At 44.1% G+C, this 20,400-nt stretch overlaps 1 protein-coding gene and 1 long non-coding RNA gene across 3 annotated transcripts in view; one reads left to right on the top strand and one right to left on the bottom strand.

Moving 5' to 3' along the window:
* Positions 1-18,855, top strand: part of LOC139035118 (uncharacterized) — a 78,113-nt gene extending 59,258 nt beyond the window's left edge. For both annotated transcript variants that reach the window (XR_011487629.1, XR_011487630.1), the window contains exons 3-5: positions 7,261-7,420; positions 12,951-13,138; positions 18,630-18,855. This is a non-coding gene — a long non-coding RNA (uncharacterized lncRNA). The remainder of the gene's footprint in view (positions 1-7,260; positions 7,421-12,950; positions 13,139-18,629) is intronic.
* VTCN1 (V-set domain containing T cell activation inhibitor 1) overlaps positions 1-20,400 on the bottom strand; it is a 68,389-nt gene that overhangs the window by 27,346 nt on the left and 20,643 nt on the right. Inside the window, exon 2 of the mRNA XM_020889343.2 lies at positions 86-150. Within this exon, the coding sequence (XP_020745002.1) occupies positions 86-150 (65 nt within the window). The remainder of the gene's footprint in view (positions 1-85; positions 151-20,400) is intronic.

Genomic DNA, 20,400 nt, shown 5'->3' with positions numbered 1-20,400 from the left:
GCTGGGTTCAGACCCCGTGTTCTTGCCATCTACACGTTAAATGATTAGGGACTGACTGATCGTGGTAATGCAGGAAATCACATACCTGAAATACCAAAACCGATGATAAATGCAATTGCTCCAGCCAGAATAATGATGATGCTAATAATGCTATGGAGAGAGAAAGAGACAGGAAGTTACTTCTTTATTCCACTTAACACGCTGCTGTGCAACCTGGGCTCACACCTGCCCTTTGTAAGAGGTGCTATACAAAGACTCTCAACTTCTTCTTCAACGTATGTCCTTTCCTAGAAATAGGTGCCCCAGAAAGGGGTCTCAGCCATTCCATCCTCGGCCCCCTGGGTGCTGGGATATATAAAGGAGTGGCTCTTTTGTCTGACTGTGTGCATCATCTTACTTTCCTATTTCCAGATCAGTGAAGATCAGACACAAAGACTGCTGGGGAAAACCCAATGGCATTTCTGTAATGCCAGGTGCCATTTGAGGGAGACTAGTTCAATCCTTCGCCCTGAGCATTACTGCATCCCTCTTATTACATCATTAATCTATCTGTTTTGTCTCCTTCCATAGACTTTAAACTCCACTAAGGACAGTGGTCATATCTTTGCTTTGTACCCACTAGTTCGCTTCACTCTGTAGATCCTCACTGAGAGTTTGTTTTATTAAAACAGTAAGAAGTTTATTACAGAGAGTTTAGGAAATACAGATAAGCAAAAATAAGACAATAAAGTCACCTGAAACTCCACCATCCAGACATAACAACTGGTAACTTCTTGATATGTTATCTTGCTAGTTTTCAATGAACAGATTAATAAATGATGTTTAGGAAATAAACAAATATGGAAATACTGCTTACATTTACTGAGTGCTAGAATTATGTTACAGACATGTTTTTTAGGCATCATTTATGGGCTATGTCATTTATGCATGTGATAACCTCATGAGGTAAACAAACTTATCTCAATTTTACAAATGAAGACATGACATAGGAATAGGAAGCTTCTTCCCTAACTTCACACGGTTGGTAAGTGGCAGAGCTGGGATTAGAATCTGTGTCCAGACTCTGCACTTGACTGCTTCCTACACTGCCTCCCAGGGATGGGGGTTCAAGATGGGGTGTGTCCCCCCTCTCTGCCCAGAGGAACCCATTAGGGGATACCGGCTTGAGCTGCTGAGAGTGACTCAGACAGAACAGAAGGTGCAGGTCAGAGCTGGCATGGTGGCAAAGCAGTCCCTGGGAAGCTTGCCCAGTGCTGCCTGCTCCGGTGCACAAGCCATCAGGCAGGTAGGTGTCCTCCGCCACAGTCTCGTTGCTGCCAACTCACACACTGCCTGCACCCACACTGATGTTATGCAATAGGCAGGACAAAAGAGAGGCACGGGGAGGCAAAGAATGACGCCATGGAGAGAGAAGGGAAGCACAGGGCATTTTACTTGCTGCCCCGAATAGGCTCATTGTACCCAGCTGTCCTCAGCTCAGGGATGGGCCCACCAGAGAGAAACGACAGACTCATGAGGAACAATTTGAGCAAACAGTTCCCCTAGAGGTTAAGCCCTCATGAGGTATAGCCACAGGGACAATTGAACAAGCAAAACGATCGCTAGGACTGACAAGGTGTCTGCAGTTGATTCCAAGAAGAGACCACATTTGACCACTCCCCCCTGCCTTTACACACTTAGGTGTGGCCTCAGATATTGTTGGGCTGAGTGTGTGAGAAAAGCTCGACAAACTCATAGCAAGACTTACTGTCTGGCTCTCTGACTACTGAGCTGGACAGAGCGGACTTGCATTTGTGACCCAGGAATCACTTACCTTGGGTGAATTACTTTGTCTCTCTGAGAATCAGTTTCTTTATCTTTAAAATGGGGGTAGGAGTAATTCCTGCTCCATCTGTTATAAAAATATTACAAGCTGAAGTGTGCCTCTCCCTACTCATATTTTGAAGTCCTGACCCCCAGGACCTCAGAATGTGACTATTTGGCAACAGTCACTGCAGATGCGATTAGTTAAGATGAAATCATACTGGAGTACTGCTATGCTTAGTCGTTAAGTCATGTCCAACCCTTTGCAACCCATGGACTGTAGTCCGCCAGGCTCTTCTGTCCATGGCGATTCTCCAGGCGAGAATACTGAAGTGGGGTGCCATGCCCTTCTTCAGGGGATCTTCCCAACCCAGAGATCGAGCCCGGTCTCCTGCATTGCAGGTGGATTCTTTACCGTCTGAGCCACCAGGGCAACCCACACTGGAGTTCCATATGACTGGTGTAATCCCTTCTCCAGTGGATCTTCCTGACCCAGGAATCGAACTGGGGTCTCCTACATTGCAGGCAGATTCTTTACCAGCTGAGCTACCAGGGAAGCCCCTGGAGTAGGGTGGGCCTTAATTCAACATGACTGGTGTCCTTATATAAAGGGGATAGTTGGACACAGACACTCACAGGGAGAACAGCATGTGAAGATGGAAGCGGAGATCTAGAAGCCAAGGAACACCAAAGATTGCCAACTAATACTGGACGGAAGCTAGGGGTGAGGCCTGAACAGATTCTTCTCATTGTCCTCGGAAGGAACCACCTAGACTGCTAGTCTCCAAAACAGTGGGACAATATTTTTTTTCTGTTGTTACCCAGTTTGTGGCATTTTATTACAGCAGCCCTAGCTTTGATCTTGTTTTAAGATCAAAATGGGCGATGATTGTTGCATATTCCATACAAGGCTATTCATATGTTTCTTTTTTTTTGTAAAAAATTTACCTCTGGCTATTTGCTGCATGCTTATTATTAAAAGCTATGACTTAAATCTGGAGAATAACCCAACTGGTAATAATAAAAATATCATAAGTATTTTGGTATATCAAAAAGAACATGTAGTAAGCTTGGTGCTAAGCATTCAGTGCACATTTTCTCATTTGTTTGAATGATCAGGCCCTGGTCTCCTTAATTTCTCTCATATTCCTCCATTTCTGTCCCCACTGCTCCTGGTCACCACCGTATCTAGCAGCATCGTTGCAACACCCTCCTGACAGCCCTGCTTCTAGACTAAAACCTTGCTAACCCATGCTTCACCCGGCCAGAATCAGTGGTGACTCCAGAATTTTTTATTATGTATTTATTTCTGGCTGCACGGGGTCTTCATTGCTGCGCACAGACTTTTTCTAGTTGCAAGTGGGGGTTTCTCTCTAGATGCAGTGCACAGCTTCTCATTGCGGTGCCATGGCTTCTCCTGTTGCAGAGCGCGGGCTCTAGGCATGCAGCCTCAGTAGCTGTGGTGCTCAGGCCCCAGAGTGTCATGGTGCACAGGCTTTGCCGCTCCACAGCACGTGGGATCTTAGTTCTCAGACCAGGGATGGAACCTGCATTGGCAGGTTTCTTAACCACTGGACCACCAGGGAAGTCCCAGAATTTCTGTATGAGTGTGGCTTAGGGGAGATGACCCAGTTGAAATGGGGCTGAGGGTGATACTGAGGCAGTATAGTGCTGTAATCACGGCATGGCTTCTGGGTCCAGCCTGAACAGGTTCACATCCCAGCACCACTAGGTACTAACTGCGGACCTTGTTTCCATTCCTTCCTGTGAAGACAGTTGACACATTTTAAAAGGTCACCTAGAACAGCGGCACACAGGAAGCTTTAATCAGTATTAGCTATTACCATTCTTGTTTTCCTTCTGTGGTTATATAACAAGCACAGGTTTCTAACTAAATATACATTTCCTTGGTGGTGCCAATGGAAATGCTTGTGAGGACCACCCGTTGCTTAGCTACGGAGCTACTGGTCAGAATGACTACAAAACTAATCATACTAGGCCTGTGCTTAAAACTTCAAGTGCCTTTCCATCTCCCTGTGGTAGAAATCCACTTTGTGATGTAGACAACATGGCCTTCCAAAGGGAGCCTTAGCCCTCTCTCTCCAGCCTTGCTGCCTCCCACACTGCCCCTGGCATCCTGCACTCCAGACCACACTTCCAGCCCGCTGGGCCATCACAGATCTCCCTGCCACAGGCCTACCCCCTCTAACGAGGTGGGTGGACAGCAGAGACACTGAATAATAGATACCTGGACCCTCACCAGCAGGGAGGCGACAGTGGAGACTGTACATCACAGTCAGAGCCGCTGAGCCCATCTCCCTCACCCCCAGGCCCACATGCTTTCCCTGCAGTGGAAGCAGATTCCTGCTGTCTGTCAGCAAGTTCCCTCTCTAAGCAGAAATCACCTTGAGGTTTGTGCTGAGCTGGTATTCCCTTGGGAAGCAGCTCAACCTCCAGAGCCTTGGAAAGAGAAGCAGGAACTATCAGAGCAGCCAAATGAAATAATTCCTGTCTGCTGCTTGTTAATTTTTTAAGAAGATGAATAAAATATTTCACATAAGGTGTTCTTACATTGCTTTTTGGTTTTTACTTCCCTAGAATAATTTCTAATAACTAATGCTACAGGAAATGTTTAATGCAAAACTGTGCCTTCTAACCAACTGCATTGGAATTCACAGTGCACGTTTGTTAGACTCTCCTGACAAAGAAGCCCAGGTGACAGCCAGTGTCTTTGGAGGATTTGTTCACTTGATAAACATTTATTAAGTATTTCCTAAGTGCAGGACATTGTTCTGGGCACTATGGAAGAAGTAAACAGATGAAGTAAACCAAATGCCTGCCCTCAAGAAACTTACAGTAAATTGAGGTAAGACACACACACGTAAAGCATACACAAACATACACTGCATACACAGACACATATACATGCCACTGTAATAAGACGTAATGTGGTGAGGGTTTCAGTGAAGAGAGGAGCAAGTTCTCACAGGAATTCTAGGAAGGTAGGAAGTTATTTTCAGGGCTTCCCTGGTGGCTCAGATAGCAAAGAATCTGCCTGCAATGTGGGACACCTGGGTTCGATCCCTGGGTTGAGAAGATCCCCTGGAGAAGGGAAAGGCTACCCACTCCAGCCTGGAGAATTCCAGGGAATGTATATATTCCATGGGGTTGCAAAGAGTCAGACACGACTGAGCAACTTTCACTTCACTTCACTTCAGAAACTTATTTAAAATATCTGAGAGAAGTAGGGAGAATCAAAGTACACTTTCATGGACAAATTTCAAAGAAAGTAAAGAGAAAGTCTTCATCCAAAAATATGTTTAGCTAATTCATGCTAATATATACTCTGTATCCAACGCAGAACCAAAAAGAAAAGTTGTTTCTGCTGCACTGCACAGGGTCAGGACCTGAGCATCACACCATAGAGCTGGGCCCGCGGAGGGGAATTTCAGGGGCTGCAGGCCTCGGCCTTTCGGGGAGGGGCCCGCCTCGCAGCCTGGGAATCAGCATAAAACATCCACACAACCTGAGGATGGCCTCGCTCACTTCTCTCATGTGTCTTTGCTTCAGCTGCTGGCCCTCTCTGCGGCACTTGGAAAAATGAGGCATTTCTGTTAAGACGTGCTGTGTTCCCAAATAACCTCATGTTCTACAAAAATCACACAACGAACGTAATAGGGCTTATGGGGAAAAAAATGGGGTTAAGGGAAAACCATTCAAAACCCATGTGACTCTGTGATCGGTCTCTTAAGAGACACAGTAATTGGTACCTTGGGAGATGACTTAGCAGTCAAAGCAGGCAGCTTAGTAGGCCCAGAAGCTGCTGCAGGGAAAATTTTAAATGCACAGAAACCACTGAGTGGAAACTCCAACCTAAGGTGATATGAGGCAGTGAAGTTGTGGTAAAAGTGGGTACAATGGCGGAAAGTGGAACCTGGGGGGTGCAAGGCCGATGTGGGCCTCTGGGGTGGGAGCCTGAAGTGCATGGGTTCATTTAAAATTAAAAGAAAAATAGAACAGAAAGCCATACTCAGCTCTTCCCACCGACACTGTCATTCTCTGCTGTTTCAGCTCCTCTCGCCTTGGAAAAATTTGCCTGTGACTAAATACTACGTCCATGTTAAACTGTATCAGTCCCCTCTTTTCCAATCACATATGAGCTAATTGATTTTATAGATATCTATATTGCAGCATACAGACTGTAGTAATGAGTTACCAAGAAACAAGATTGATGATTTCCTAACCCTGCAGTTTCAGAAGTTCCAAATAGGCAATCCCTTTGACCTAACAATCACTCCTCTAAATGGGGTACCACCTCCTTCTGGCTATATGAGACCCTAATAAATTTTATTTTCAATTCCTTGTTGAAAAAGAAGCAATGTTTAATCTTCTTTGGTTTATATTTTTGTGGAATGTGTTATTAATATGTGCTTCCAAAATTGTCTGAAATTTCTAGAAATTTATCAATTCAAGGTCTTTGCTATCCGTGATATGTCCAGTTATAGTGTAATCAGTCATAATTCCGGTTATTATCTTAAAATTTTATCTCACTGAAACAATCAAGTTTCCTTGTCAATTGCATTGAAGTGAACTCTCCTCAGGTCTTTAAAAAAAAGAAAAGAAAATGGGGATGAGACACCTGCCTTTTAAGGACCAACTCTCGTTGTATCAGAGATCCATAAGGATGATTAAACAATAGCTAATGCTTATCGGTCCTGTTCTGTGCCAGTGCTATGCATCCAGAGTCTCATTCATTCCTTACAGTAATGCCTTGAGGCACATGTCACTATCTTTACCTTTTTACATGTGGGGACACTGAGGCTTCGCTTAAGTAAATGACCAAACTCTCACAGCTAGCAAGTGGGAGAGCCAGGTCTCAAACCCAGGGAGTCCAGTTTGTGCGCCTCTTCTCCTGAGAGCCATGCTTGTAGAAAAAGTGCCACATGGCAGGCGGCTGCAAGTTTGGAAGGCACCCTCAGCCCCACCCGTGAATATCTTCTCTGGCTCTGTTTCTGAAAACAAGGGCTTCCCAAATTTGCTCTGCCGCTGTGTGGAGCAGTCCTCCGGCAAGGCGCCTAATGCTCTTTGTTTCATTCAGACACTAATGGTCTCTCTGTTGTCCAGCTTCTGCCTCCTTCTCAAATACCTGGAAAGCAGAGAGACTGTATTTCTTATAGATTATCAGCTTACCTCTACTTGTGCCACTGATAAATGATTAATGCTCTGAAAACTAGATTAAGTTAGCAAATATGGGATTAATCTGAATAAATTCTACCTTTAAATATCACAAGCAGAATATTTGAGTAAATCAAGTAAATATTTGAATAAATCAAACATATTACTTTGTTTATAAACTAATGAAGTAACTAGGTTTATAAAAGGATGCTGAAATTGAAGACATTTATTACAGCCTATCCAAAAACATTCTCTCTCTCTCTCCTTTTTTTTTTCCCCCAGAAAAGGAGAAAAGAAATTATTTGTGGCTCAGAGGGTAAAGTGTCTGCCTGCAATGTGGGAGACCCAGGTTCAATTCCTGGGTTGGGAAGATCCCCTGGAAAAGGAAATGGCAACCCACTCCAGTACCCTTGCCTGGAAAATCCCATGGACAGAGAAGCTGGTAGGCTACAGCTCATGGGGTCGCAAAGAGTTGGACACGACTGAGCGACTTCACTTTCTTTCTTTCACTTTATCTTTCTATGTGAAGCACTGGGCTTCAAGGTAAAACTATGTACCATTCTCAGATATTGATTAGTGTAGGTTTTAGGTTTGTGAGATGCTCAGATTGTTGAGTACTCAAGTTCTTTCTTTCCCTGAGGAATCCAGAGTGTGTCTCCCTATCTCTACATTCCTCTCCGTCACCTCTTCATTTTGGAGAAATCAGGGCCAGTGTAAATCCAAGAAATGAGATCACAGAGTGGATCAGAGAATGAGCAGCAAGAGTGGGGAGTGGAGAGTGAAGAAGAAAATTGGCAAAGAGAAGGAGCTGTTCCTGGGAGCTTGAGGAGAGTGTGGAGAAGAGGGGGCATCCTTCCTGGGCAGCCCCGCTCTGCCCATACTTCCTCAATGACAGCGGACAGCATGGCTTTGTGTTGGGGAAAGGGATTTTAGGAAACTGTGTATGAGAAGCTTGGGTGCTTTTGAGAGTCAAGTTGAGGAATCCTCTCTTTTTTCAAGCTGCCACTAGGGGTCACGACACAGGATTGTGGGGTCCTCCAAAGCTGGGGCCCCAGGATTACATCATACCTGGGGCCCAATGCCACAAAACCAGAGAGACATGACCAGCAAGTGGATTTCATCTCGCACACCGACTTCTTTTATATGATTGATGGTGGTGGCCTAGGATATCATGCTGGAAAAGACTGCAAGCCTGCCTCTGGGCTCAGCAAGAGAGAAGACCACTATTGATAAATGATTTCTAAGTGATCACATGGGCCCTGTCCCTGGGTTAGCAGCAACACATGAAAGGGGGCTTTAACTGGCTGATCAGTACTAACTACCTGAGTCTCGGGCTAATTTAGTTCAGTTCAGTTCACTTCAGTCATTCAGTCATGTCCAACTCTTTGCAACCCCATGGACTGCAGCATGCCAGGCTTCCCTGTCCATTGCCACCTCCTGGAGCTTTCTCAAACTCATGTCCATCGAGTCGAGGCTAGTTTGATAGCAAATTGAGGCTAATTTAATAATAAATCGAGGCTAATTTAATAGCAAACTAATGCCAGTCCAATGGCAATTTAACTGACTGCATATTTTGGCATAAATATGCCCATATTTTAAGAAAAACACTGATTCATGTGTATATTTAGGACAGTGTTTCTCAAGCTTAGCCTTACTGATGATTTGAACCAGATAATTCTTGGTTGTGGGCTGTTCTGTTCATTGTAGGTTGTTTAGCAGCGTCCCTGGCCACTAGCTGGGGTGCCAGTAGCACCCCTGCCCTTCTTGTGATAACCTAACACTATCTCCAGATGTGTCACCCAGGTTGATAATCATGGATCCAGGAAAAACAGGATCAGGTGGTGATGTGATTAGAAGAGAAGCATTTTGAAGAATAATTAGTAGAGAGGACTAACTCTAGTGATGATCATTCCAAAATGAAATAGGCTATATGGGCCTGTTCTCCATCACCCTGGAAGCAACAAAGCCAGTAGGTGAAAGTGCTAGAGGTTAGGTTTAGATTCGCCATAGAGAGAAACTTTCCAACAGAACTCTGTCGCACTGGCCTGAGCCTGCAGCTCCCCGTCACTGTGTGTGGGTGTGCACCCTGGGGTTGAGCAACCCCTTAAGGAGAGAAGAGGGAAGGGAAGAGCTTCTGGCACTAAACAAGGATTGGAACATTCCCAAAAGTCCCTTTCAAATATAGTAGTTAAATGATTCTGTAATCCAGTACTCCCTGGCATTTGCTTTGGCCTTGCCATTGCCAGGGTTCTGTATTCTGTACCTGCCTCCTAAAATTTTTGTTAATCATGTAACAATGATAATTGATACTGAGTGTGTGACCTCATTTAATCCCCACAACAGCCCTCTGAGGGAGGTAATAATATCTGTGTTTCATAGATGGGGAAACCAAGGCCCACGATCAAGGATCTCATTTAAGGGCTCATCCCTGGGAAATTAGACTCCATCATCCATGGCCTTCATTATTATACTCTATTTTATATAAATCCAAGTTTTGTAAACTCCAGTGTTCAGATCTGTGCTGAGACTCCTGTTTTGTACAGTTTAACTGGTGGGAGGACTACACGGCCAGTTTTACATGGACTGAAGGAGTCTCCCTCTACCTTTTGTCTGAAACTCTGAAAGGAAAACAGGGAGGAGGAGTGTCAGGTGGAAAAATATAGAATGTTCATAACTAGACACCACCTTTCCCCAGACAATATTGGGTTTGCAGCAAAGCCCTTTTATTTTATTCTTAAGCCAGCTCTATTTGTAACCATCCCCTGATTGCCCACAAAGCCCACATTAGCATTTCATCAGCCGGGTGCACAAGCAGAGAAGACAAAAGTCAGCACAAGATTGATTACTAGTCCTTTTCCTAATCATACCTGTATTTCCCGCTCCTCCTTATTCTCACCCCGGAGGAAAAAAAAACATTTCCAGAAGATTCCTTCAGCAGAATAACTGATCTCATTGTGTTTAACAACAAACACACTTCAAACCTTTCACAAACCTCCCATGAAGTGTCTTACTGTTAGAGAAGCCAGGTGTCCTCTAAGCGGTCTGTGTGGCCTGCACTGTAACGGCTTAATTGTGAGTCTCTCAAACCGGCCTTGAGGAGACGCTCACAGCACCCAGGGGGAGGTTTGACTGCTAACAAGCACGTCGTTTTCATGATCACAGTTGTCTGGGCTGCTCTTCTTTCACCACTGCCTTCTCCTCGGCTTGCCCCGCACCACCTCAGTCTGATCATTTCTGGAATGGACGACACTTAGAGAAGGCACTGTGTCACCCTTGCCCCTTATCAATTCCTCGCAGAGCCCAGCTCATGATCTGAGGGAGCTCTGATGGGAACAGGGGCTGGTATCGTTGAGAATGGTGCCATTCATCCTTTGGTGGTGGTGGATTAGTGGCTAAGTCATGTCCAAGTATTTGTGACCCTGTGGACTATAGCGCACCAGGTTCCTCTGTCCATGGGATTTCCCAGGCAAGAATACTGGAGTGGGTTGCCATTTTCTTCTCCAGGGGATCTTCTTGGCCCAGGGGTCACCCATGTCCTATGTCTACTGCATTGGCCAGCAAATTCTTTACTACTGAGCCACCAGAGAAGCTCATCACCTTTGCCATACCCTAAAGCCACAATGCGGAGAAGGCAATGGCACCCCACTCCAGCACTCTCACCTGGAAAATCCCATGGACGGAGGAGCCTGGTAGGCTGCAGTCCATGGGGTCGCGAAGAGTCAGACATGACTGAGCGACTTCACTTTCACTTTTCACTTTTATGCATTGGAGAAGGAAATGGCAACCCACTCCAGTGTTCTTGCCTGGAGAGTCCCAGGGATGGGGTCGCACAGAGTCGGACACGACTGAAGTGACTTAGCAGTAGCAGTAGCAGTGAAGCCACAATGACTGTTTGGTGTTGTATTCCTTGACCTGCCTACAGGATCACGCACTGTCACTGAAGGAATTCAGATAACTGCTTGGGCTGTATCCTCTCAGAACACCTAACCCTGGGATTAGTTCACTGTTTATTCATTAAGATAACCGGAAACAAGTATGTCTGTCTTCCTCAGAGCTTTTCTCTAGCTAAGCATATATATCTGTCCCAGGCAGTCTGAAGTCTCTGCATCCTGAAATGGGACACAATGTCATATCTGTTGACTCCGATGCTTCCACCATTCACTCTCTATTTCAGTAACACTAGAAAATATCCCAGAGAAAAGCAGGCCACTGTGTCTTGGAAATCAGTAGGGATATGGTTCCAGTCTTCCGAAAGCCCTACCAGGACTACAAATCTGCTGCAAATCCTCACCTGCTAGGACCCGCATTCTCATCTTTTAGACGCGGACACAGCTCTCCAGGTGTGGCCACTGGAAAGGTTTTACGGATGGAGATGCGGCCATCAGGCTGGCAGGCCCATCCTCTCAGGACCTCGTCTATCTGTCTGAGCTGCACCCTTCAGCTGCCCTGGCGCTGCCTTGCGCTAACAAGGCTCGGTTTTCCACACCAAGGATGGTTCTGAAACCCAGTGCAGGGGAGGCACTCCCTGTCCTAGGAACCACAGCCAACCTCGAGTTGACCTTCCCTGTGGACATATCTGCTACAGACACGAAGTTCCCTGGCTTTCCTGGACTCTGCACCCTGCCTCTGCCCTGGAGCTGGGTTTGAACCCAGACCTTCTCGTGATGATTTCAGACTCTGCTCTTGGTCTTTCCCTTCTGGTCCAGCCTGAGTTCTGGTGCCTTGGTCTCAACTTTCTCCTGTAGATTCATGGGTTCTGCATTCCCCTGGTACTACATGCATTAAGAACCTACTGTGTTCTCCAATACCCACCCCCAGCTCCTATCCCAGACCATGTGAGCCACCCTAACCCACCGAGACCCAGGATCTGGCACAGACCCAGAGATTGTTACAGGGCTACAAGGAAACACAAGATTTCTTTTAATCTTCTGAGTAAGACTTCTCAGAACCCATTCAGATACCATATTCTAGTAAAGCTTAAGACTGAAATCTCAAGTATTGATTTGAGAATGAAAAGTGAAGCATAAGGGCTATCATTCCTTGTCCTTAAAAGCCGAGAATAGTGCAAAAAAAAAAAAAAAAAAAAAAAGAAAGAAAAGTGAAGCATGCATATAAATTCTGAAAGTTTAAAGTTTGAACACAAATATAAGCTCAAGAAGAGTTTACATAAATTTGTGGATACTTTATCCCATTTTTTGCCCCACTCTGGCCCCCTCCCTCCATGTTTCATCTATTCTACATTACTTTGGGCCTCTAACTAGGCCAGGCTGTTTCTCATCTCTGGGCTTTGTTCATGCTGTTTTTCCTGTTCTTGGAATACAGTAGGCAGTTAATGTTTGTTGAATAAGTGCTCCACCTTAGAAAACGTTTCCCTCAGAGTGTCTAGCACATAGTATTTAAAACTTGTTGAAGTAATGGTTAAATTAAATATCAGTACTGTGTTACTAACGGAAACTAACACATTCTTAACTTTTGAGCATCCAATCATGGCAGAAATGATCATTTATCTTCCTTTTTAAAAGAAGATATTGGGAGTTTGGGATCGACATGTACACACTACTATATTTAAAAGAGATAACCAACAAGGACCTACTGCATATCCCAGGGTACTCTGTTTGATATTCTGTAATAGCCTTAATGGGAAAAAATTTTGAAAAACAATAGATACACACACACACACACACACGTGTATATACACACACACACGTATGTATAACTGAATCACTTTTCTGCACCTGAAACTAACACAACATTGTTAATCAGTTATACTCCAATATAATTTCTCTCCACGGATGACTTGTGAAATAGAGGAGTCCTCAAAGGGGCTTTGCAGACAATGAATGTTTAACTTTCCAGCAACAGTGAATATAGATACATTAAAAACAACCATCTTACTTTATAAGTGCTTAAAATGCTGAATAAAACAAAGCAAAACCACATGCATATTATTCTTGAACACTTGCTTTTGCTAGCAAGAAAAAGAAGTGAGATGTACAGAGGCTGAACATGAAGGAGACACATGAATCCTGGGAGGGAAGAGAGAGCTGAACAGTGGCTGGCCATGCTTCCCAGTGGCCAAAAGCTTCCGTCTTAAGAGTCACACAGAACACGGAGACAGCTAAGGGGCCACACAAGCTAGGAGCTCCAACTGGAGACTCAGGTAAGCTAGGACCCCCACTTCCCCAAAGGACGGTAGCCTTATCTGGTCTTAATTTTGAGTGAAGAGAAAAAAGTACTCCCCTGAGTCTGGGTATATATCATTCAGTCATCATGCAGTTTTGAAGCCTGAATTCACAATACATCCAGCCCCAAAGAATCCTAAACCAAGAATCAAGGTTAAAGAGTTCCTAGTAGGTAAAGTCTCGATGCTTGATAGAAGTTGAAGGAAATATTTCTGAAGAAATATACTTTCCAATAGATGAATGGATAAAGAAAATATGGCATATATCCACAATGGAGTACTACTCAATCATAGAAAAGAATGAAAAAATGCCACTTGTAGCAACGAGGATAGACCTAGAGATGGTCATACTAAGTGAAGTAAGTCAGACAGAGAAAGACAAATATCCCTTGATATCTATTATATGTGGAATCTAAAATATGACACAAATAAACTTAATTACAAAACAGAAACAGGCTCACAGACACAGAAAACAAACTTATGGTTACCAGAAAGTGGGGGGGGGGGGGGGGGAATAAATTAGGAGTTTGGGATTCACATATACACACTAACATATATGGAGTAGATAACCAACAAGGACCTACTGAATAGCACAGGAAACTATCCTCACTATCTTGTAATAATCTATAATGGAAAATAATTTTTAAAAGGATATATGCATGTGTGCCAAGTTGCTTCAGTCATGTCCAACTCTTTGTGACCCCAGGGACTGCAGCCTGCCAGGCTCCTCTGTCCATAGGATTCTCTAGGCAAGAATACTGGAGTGGGTTGCCATGCCCTCCTCCAGGGAATCCTCCCCACCCAGTTATCAAACCCATGTCTCCTGCATTGCAGCTGGATTCTTTACCACTGAGCCACTAGGGAAGCCTTTATATATGTATAGACCTGTACAAATTTCAGTTGTAAAGGTATATATCTGTACAACTGAAACTAACAACATCGTAAATCAACTATATTTCAATGAAAATATTTAAAAAATTAAAAAATAAATCATTTTCCCACCTCAAAAAAGGAAAAAAGATGAAGAAAGAGAAAGAAATATACTCTCAACCCAGGCTCCAACAAATTTCTGCAAATGAAATTCCCCCAAATCAGTTCATAATAAAAAAATCATTAAGTACACAAAGAAAAAACTAACACGAACAAAAGTTGGTAGAAACAAGCCGCAGATTGGGAATGAAAAGACTTTGAATACTGAAGCTGCTGCTGCTGCTGCTGCTGGTGCTGAGTCACTTCAGTCGTGTCTGACTCTGTGCGACCCCATAGACAGCAGCCCACCAGGCTCCGCCGTCCCTGGGACTCTCTAGGCAAGAACACTGGAGTGGGTTGCCATCTCCTTCTCCAATGCATGAAAGTGAAAAGTGAAAGTGAAGTCGCTCAGTCATATCCAACTCTGTGCGACCCCATGGACTGCAGCCCACCAGGCTCCTCCGTCCCTGGGATTCTCCAGGCGAGAACACTGGAGTGGGGCGCCATTGCCTTCTCCAATTGAAACTGCTAGATACAGATTATAAAATAAGCCTTTCAAATTTGTTAAAATAAGTGGAAGAGGGAAGGCAAGCCCGAGAAAGGAACAAGAGACTAAAAAAGCTGTTTACAAAAATTTGAAAAAGAACCAGACAGAATATATAGAAATGAAAAATAAATAATTGAGTTCAAACTTACTGAACAGGTTAAGTAGTGGATTGGATACAACTGGAAGAGAGAAACAGTTAATCCAAAGTAAGAGTGGAAGAATTACTCATGGTATAGTATGGAGAAACAAAGAGTTTATTTATTTATTTATTTATTTTTCTGAGCATTTTATTTTATTTATTTTTTTCCATTTATTTTTATTAGTTGGAGGCTAATTACTTTACAACATTGCAGTGGTTTTTGTCATACATTGAAATGAATTAGCCATGGATTTACATGTATACCCCATCCCGATCCCCCCTCGCACCTCCGTCTCCACCCGATCCCTCTGGGTCTTCCCAGTGCACCAGGCCCGACCACTTGTCTCATGCACCCAACCTGGGCTGGTGATCTTAGTATGGAGAAACAAAGAGTTTAAAGATATAAAAGAGGGGCTAGAGGATCAAGAGGGTAGAGCAGGGGGAGCTCAATCCCCCCACAAACATATCAAAAATATGCTCCCCGTGTGGAAAAGAGAAAAGCCGCTGGAAGTTGGCACATTTCCTGTACAAACAAAGCTGCAAGATAGATCTCCACATAAAAGTGTGAGGTTAAAAAAACATGAGCTCAGTATGTGACTGGTGCCTCTGAGGGGTCTCTGAGGAAGAGAAAGCCACAGGGTCGGACCCCCACCAGGGGAGGCCGCTCGCCCGCTGGGAGATCCCTCAGACAGAGGCGCTGGAGAAGCCTAGGCCCCGATGATGCGGAGAACCCGTGCTGGTTTGCTAACAGTCAGGGCAGAGGGACCAGAGCTAGTGCTCAGGTCGGGGAATTTCATCTGCTGAAGTTTGTCGTGGCCTGGGTTGGGAAAACCACCAGGGAGAGAGTCCCCTGGCTGCACGTCCCAGTCCGAAGAGGAGAACCTCCTGGTTGGGCTCGCTCCGCACCCCAGTCTGGCAGGAGATGCGAGCAGAGACCCGGTCTCCCTGTGCAGAGACAGAGCTGGCCGCCTGGGCGTGATGGAACTGAACAGCAGAGAGGGTGTCAGCGGGCACGCCGGGCAGCAAGGTGAGCCAGCCAGACACCGCCAGTGCACGCACCACAGGAAAAGACAGCAGCGGAATGCTGGATCTTAGGCAGACAAGCCCTGGGAGAGGACTTAGCTGTGTGGAGACAGCCAGGAGGGCCTGGCCCAGGGGAAGCCATGGAGCCCACTGTCAGCATGCATGGCGGGGGAGGACCTGGTGGCAGCAGACATTGGCACCACAGAAATGCACAGTGGCTGCGGACTGAGTCTCTGGCAGACAGGCCCTGGGCAGGAGAAGGCAGTAGTTCATTTCCCGGTGGGATCGCTCAGGCTCCACTCACCCTGCACTGCAGCTTGGTGCTGGATCTGGGGCGGACACATCCTGGGAAAGGTCTGCCACAGAGGCAGCCCAGGTCCCCACTGGCAACATGGCGCTTCAGTTCCTGGAGCCACAGCACCTGAGCCCCCAGTCCCATCACACCACAGCCTAGCACTAGGTCTGGGATGAAGACAACAAAGAAAGGGAGATGACCTTGGACTGCTTCTGTGTATGGGTTCACTGTGACCGTGCAGGCCTGACTTACTTCAGTGGTCACTTCCTTTAGGACTAGGCATATACTCAAGGGCGATGGAGCTTGATTGAACTTGGGGCTTCTACTGCAACAACTGGGGAGCAGACCCTGTCTCCCAACAAGCTGGTGACAGTCACAGAGCAGTGAGGGGGCCCTGCCCCTACATCCAGCCAGGCTCTTGGTTGGGACCCCTACCAAGAGGATGACGGCCAGCACACTGAGGAAAGACACGGCTGGCATGCACATCCAAACCCGGCCTTGGACCAAAGTTACTGGATTCACACAGTCTACACAGGGATACTCCCACATAAAAACAACCCTTCAAGATCACAGTAGGTAACTTTTTCTCCTAAATTCACAGAGACAGAGAAAGTTAAGTAAATGGAAAAGCAGAGGAACTGCTCTCAATGAAAAGAACAAGAGAAATCCCCTGAAAGAACAAAGAATGAAACAGCTCACCAGTCTACTGGAACCTCAGTTCAAAAAGGAGGTTGTAAAAATGTTAAAGGAATTAGGAAAGATTATCAATAGAAGTGCAGATCACTGTGACAAGGAACTAGAAACCAATCTCGGGTGAGAAAGTCTAGGTGTACCAATCAAAATTAGACAATTCAATTGCCAAGATAAAAACCAATCTAGAAGCAATGAACATCAGACTAAATGACACAGAAGAAAAAAATGGAAAAAAAAATGTGATCTGGAAGATAGAATATTGGAAACCATCCAATCAGAACAGCAAACAGAAAGACAAATGAAAGCAACATACACGATCTATGGGATAATATAGTAATATAAAGCATCCAACCTACACATAATAGGGGTTTCAGAAAGAGAACAAAGAGCAAAGGGGATGGAAAAAGTATTTGAATAAATTATGGCTGAAAAATTCCCAAACCTATAGAAGGAAACAGATATCCTGGTACAAGAAGCACAGAAAGTCCCGAACAAGATGAACCCAAATGGACGCCTGCCAAGACCCCATAATAGCAAAAATTAAAGAGAGGATTCTAGAGGCCACAAGAGAAAGACAAAGGGTCAGTTACAAAGGGACCCCCAAGGCGATCAGCTGATTTCTCTGCAGAAACTTTGCAGGCCAAAAGGGAGTGGCATGATATATTCAAAGTCATGAAAAGGAAAAGGAAAAACCTGCAACCTAGGATACTCTACCCAGCAAGATAATCATTTAAAATAGGAGAGATAAAGACTTTCTTATACAAGCAAAAACTAAAAAAATCCAACAATACTAAATCTACCCTAGAAGAAATACTCAAAGGTTTTCTCTGAAGAGGAAAGAAGCAAATATCCATAGGAAAAGGAAAAATCATAATAGGAAAGGTAAATATATAGAGGTATTGAAGATCACATAAATAAACCAGTATACAGATTAAAAAAATCAAAAATTTTTGAAAAAGTAACTATAACTGTAATATCAGCAAAAGGATAAGTATGAAGATGTAAAATAGGACATCAAAATCACAAAATGTGGATGAGGGGAGTATAAAAATGTGTACCTTTTAGAATGTGTTTGGATTTATGTGACTATCAGTTTAAAGCAAGTAGATATAGTTATGGGTCAACATACTTGAACTCCAGGGTAACCACAAATCAAAAACATACAATAGATTCACAAAAAAACAAATAATAAAAATAAATGAAAAAAAAAAATACAACTACCAAAAAAACAAAAAGAAAGGAACTCAAGCATGTTATAATACAAAAGAAAACCATCAAATCAGAAAAGGAAAAATGAAAAGAAGAAAAAGAAAACATTAGAGGAACAGATTCTTTCCTAGATTTTTCTGCTATTTTCCAAGCAATTTTATGATGTCATCTTTTATGCTGGGATTAGGGGCTGGGAACAGGGGCTGGGAACATGCAATGAACTATTCATTCCAAAGGCAGAGAAAGAACTGGGTAGAATGGAGAATGCAGAGTGGGACGACAGGTGTGGGGGATGGGCCCCTCATGCTCCCTCTCCACTTCCGTCTGGGGCTGTGCTTGTCCAGATGCCCTCTATATGGTCGCTGATGCCATGCAGCCAAGGGGTACCTGAGACTCATCTGAGTAGGCCAGGCTCCAGAACCAGCCCTGTTTCCGCAATACCTTAAGGCAGATTCAGAGAGCATAACTATTTTCACATTTGTCTGCCAAGATTTCTGGGCTTCCTTTCAAACCCTTAAAAAAGGATCCTTTTTCTATCCACTTTAACCAATTATGCAGTATTACCCCAGACCCATAATTTAATCATTTTTTCCAGGCACTTGAGTAACTGCAGGACAAATCAATAGCATTTGTTCTGAAGATCCTAAGAAGATACCACATTCTTTCAGCTCCCTTGCAAGCTACACAGACTCCTTATTCTTTTGTGTATGGCCTCCCTCAATAGTGGCAATGTGTATCAGAAGCTGTCTCCTTGCCCTCATCTACCCTGTACATTTCTCTGTCTGACACTTTTCATATTGTATTAAAATGATCTATTTATACATTTGTGTCTTCTTTAATCTCCTCTCAATTTTTCAAGAACAGGAACTGCACCTTTTTGTTTTTGTGTAATAATAGGATGTTAAATTTAAAGTTTCAACTGAGATTCAAGATACAATAGATGCTGCATACCAAACTGAGACACCACATCACTTTGTAGAGTTTAAAAATGGAATCTTTGACAACCAGTTCCATGATTCTTAGCTACCTCAATCAGATGAAGGACTATAAAAAGGAATCAAAGCAGAAAGAGAAGATTTGTGATGCTATTTCTTAGGAGAAAAAAAAACTTTTTTCTCTGCTATGAGCACATCCTCTTCCCCTTCCCAACACACAAATACAAAGCTGAAAGTTGGGGTGTGGTGGGGGCACCATGGACTGTAGACAAAGTCATACTTAAGAAATTTAATGTAATCTAAAACATAGGGGCTGCCCAAACAGTGCTAGTGGTTAAGAACCTGCCTGCCAATGCAGAAGATATAAGGGATGTGAGTTTGATCCCTGGGTTGGGAAGATCTCCTGGAGAAGGGCATGGCAACCCACTCCAGTATCCTTGCCTGGAGAATCCGATGGACACAGGGGCTTAGCGGGCTACAGTCCATGGAGTCACAAAGAGTTAGACACGACTGAAAAGACTTAGCACAGCACGTATAGCATAGAACAGGTCAATGAGAGAGAGAGAAAGAAAGAGAAAGATAATATGCACTGGAGGTCACCACTCTTTCACAGGGCTTCCCAGGTGACTCAGTGGTAAAGAATTCACCTGCAGTGTAGGAGACTTGGGTTTGATTCCTGGGTTGGGAAGATCCCCTGGAGAAGGAAATGGCAACTGACTCCAATATTCTTGCCTGGGAAATTCCATGGACAGAGGAGCGTGGTGCACTGCAGTCCATGGGGTCTCAAAAGAGCTGGACACAATTTAGTGACTAAACAACAACCCTTTTCATAAAATAAGGAATAGATGAGTTTGTCCAACAGGCCAGATATCCTGGAGCCATAATGAGTTCCCACCAATAAGATTACCTGGGAGATGAGACCTGAGCATTGAGAGTCGTATGTGAAGTAGACTTTTGGGGAACAAAGGACTGAGGGGACATAATCCAGATGATGAAGAGGACAGGTTTTCATCAGAGGCTTCAGAAGTTTCAGCATGTATTTCTCTACTGAATGTACTTTAAAAGGTCAGAGGAAGATAAAAATAAAATCTTGCTTTGATTATAACCTACTGGTCATGTTGGATCAATATATCAGTCACATTTATTCCCCTAAGTGTCAGACATAGTGCCTGACTCATCCTAGACATTTGACAAATGCCAAACTGAGCTGACTGATTTTGGCACATACTCTTCTATGAATCAAAACATGTCCATGAGGCAGCCCAAATGGATGGCAGCCCATATTTTTATTTCAAGGTTATGTCTATTTAAATTACACTTTGGGGAACATTTTATGGAAACAATTAAAATCACCTTCTAAATACAAATATAGATTTAGATATCAGCTCTTATTTATTATACATAAATATAGTCAAGCTCTAGAGATTCACT

The sequence above is a fragment of the Odocoileus virginianus genome, chromosome 5 (assembly GCF_023699985.2).
Source record: "Odocoileus virginianus isolate 20LAN1187 ecotype Illinois chromosome 5, Ovbor_1.2, whole genome shotgun sequence".
Lineage (NCBI taxonomy): Eukaryota > Metazoa > Chordata > Mammalia > Artiodactyla > Cervidae > Odocoileus > Odocoileus virginianus.
Note: the sequence above shows the minus strand (reverse complement) of the source record. Positions and strands in the feature narration are given on the sequence as shown.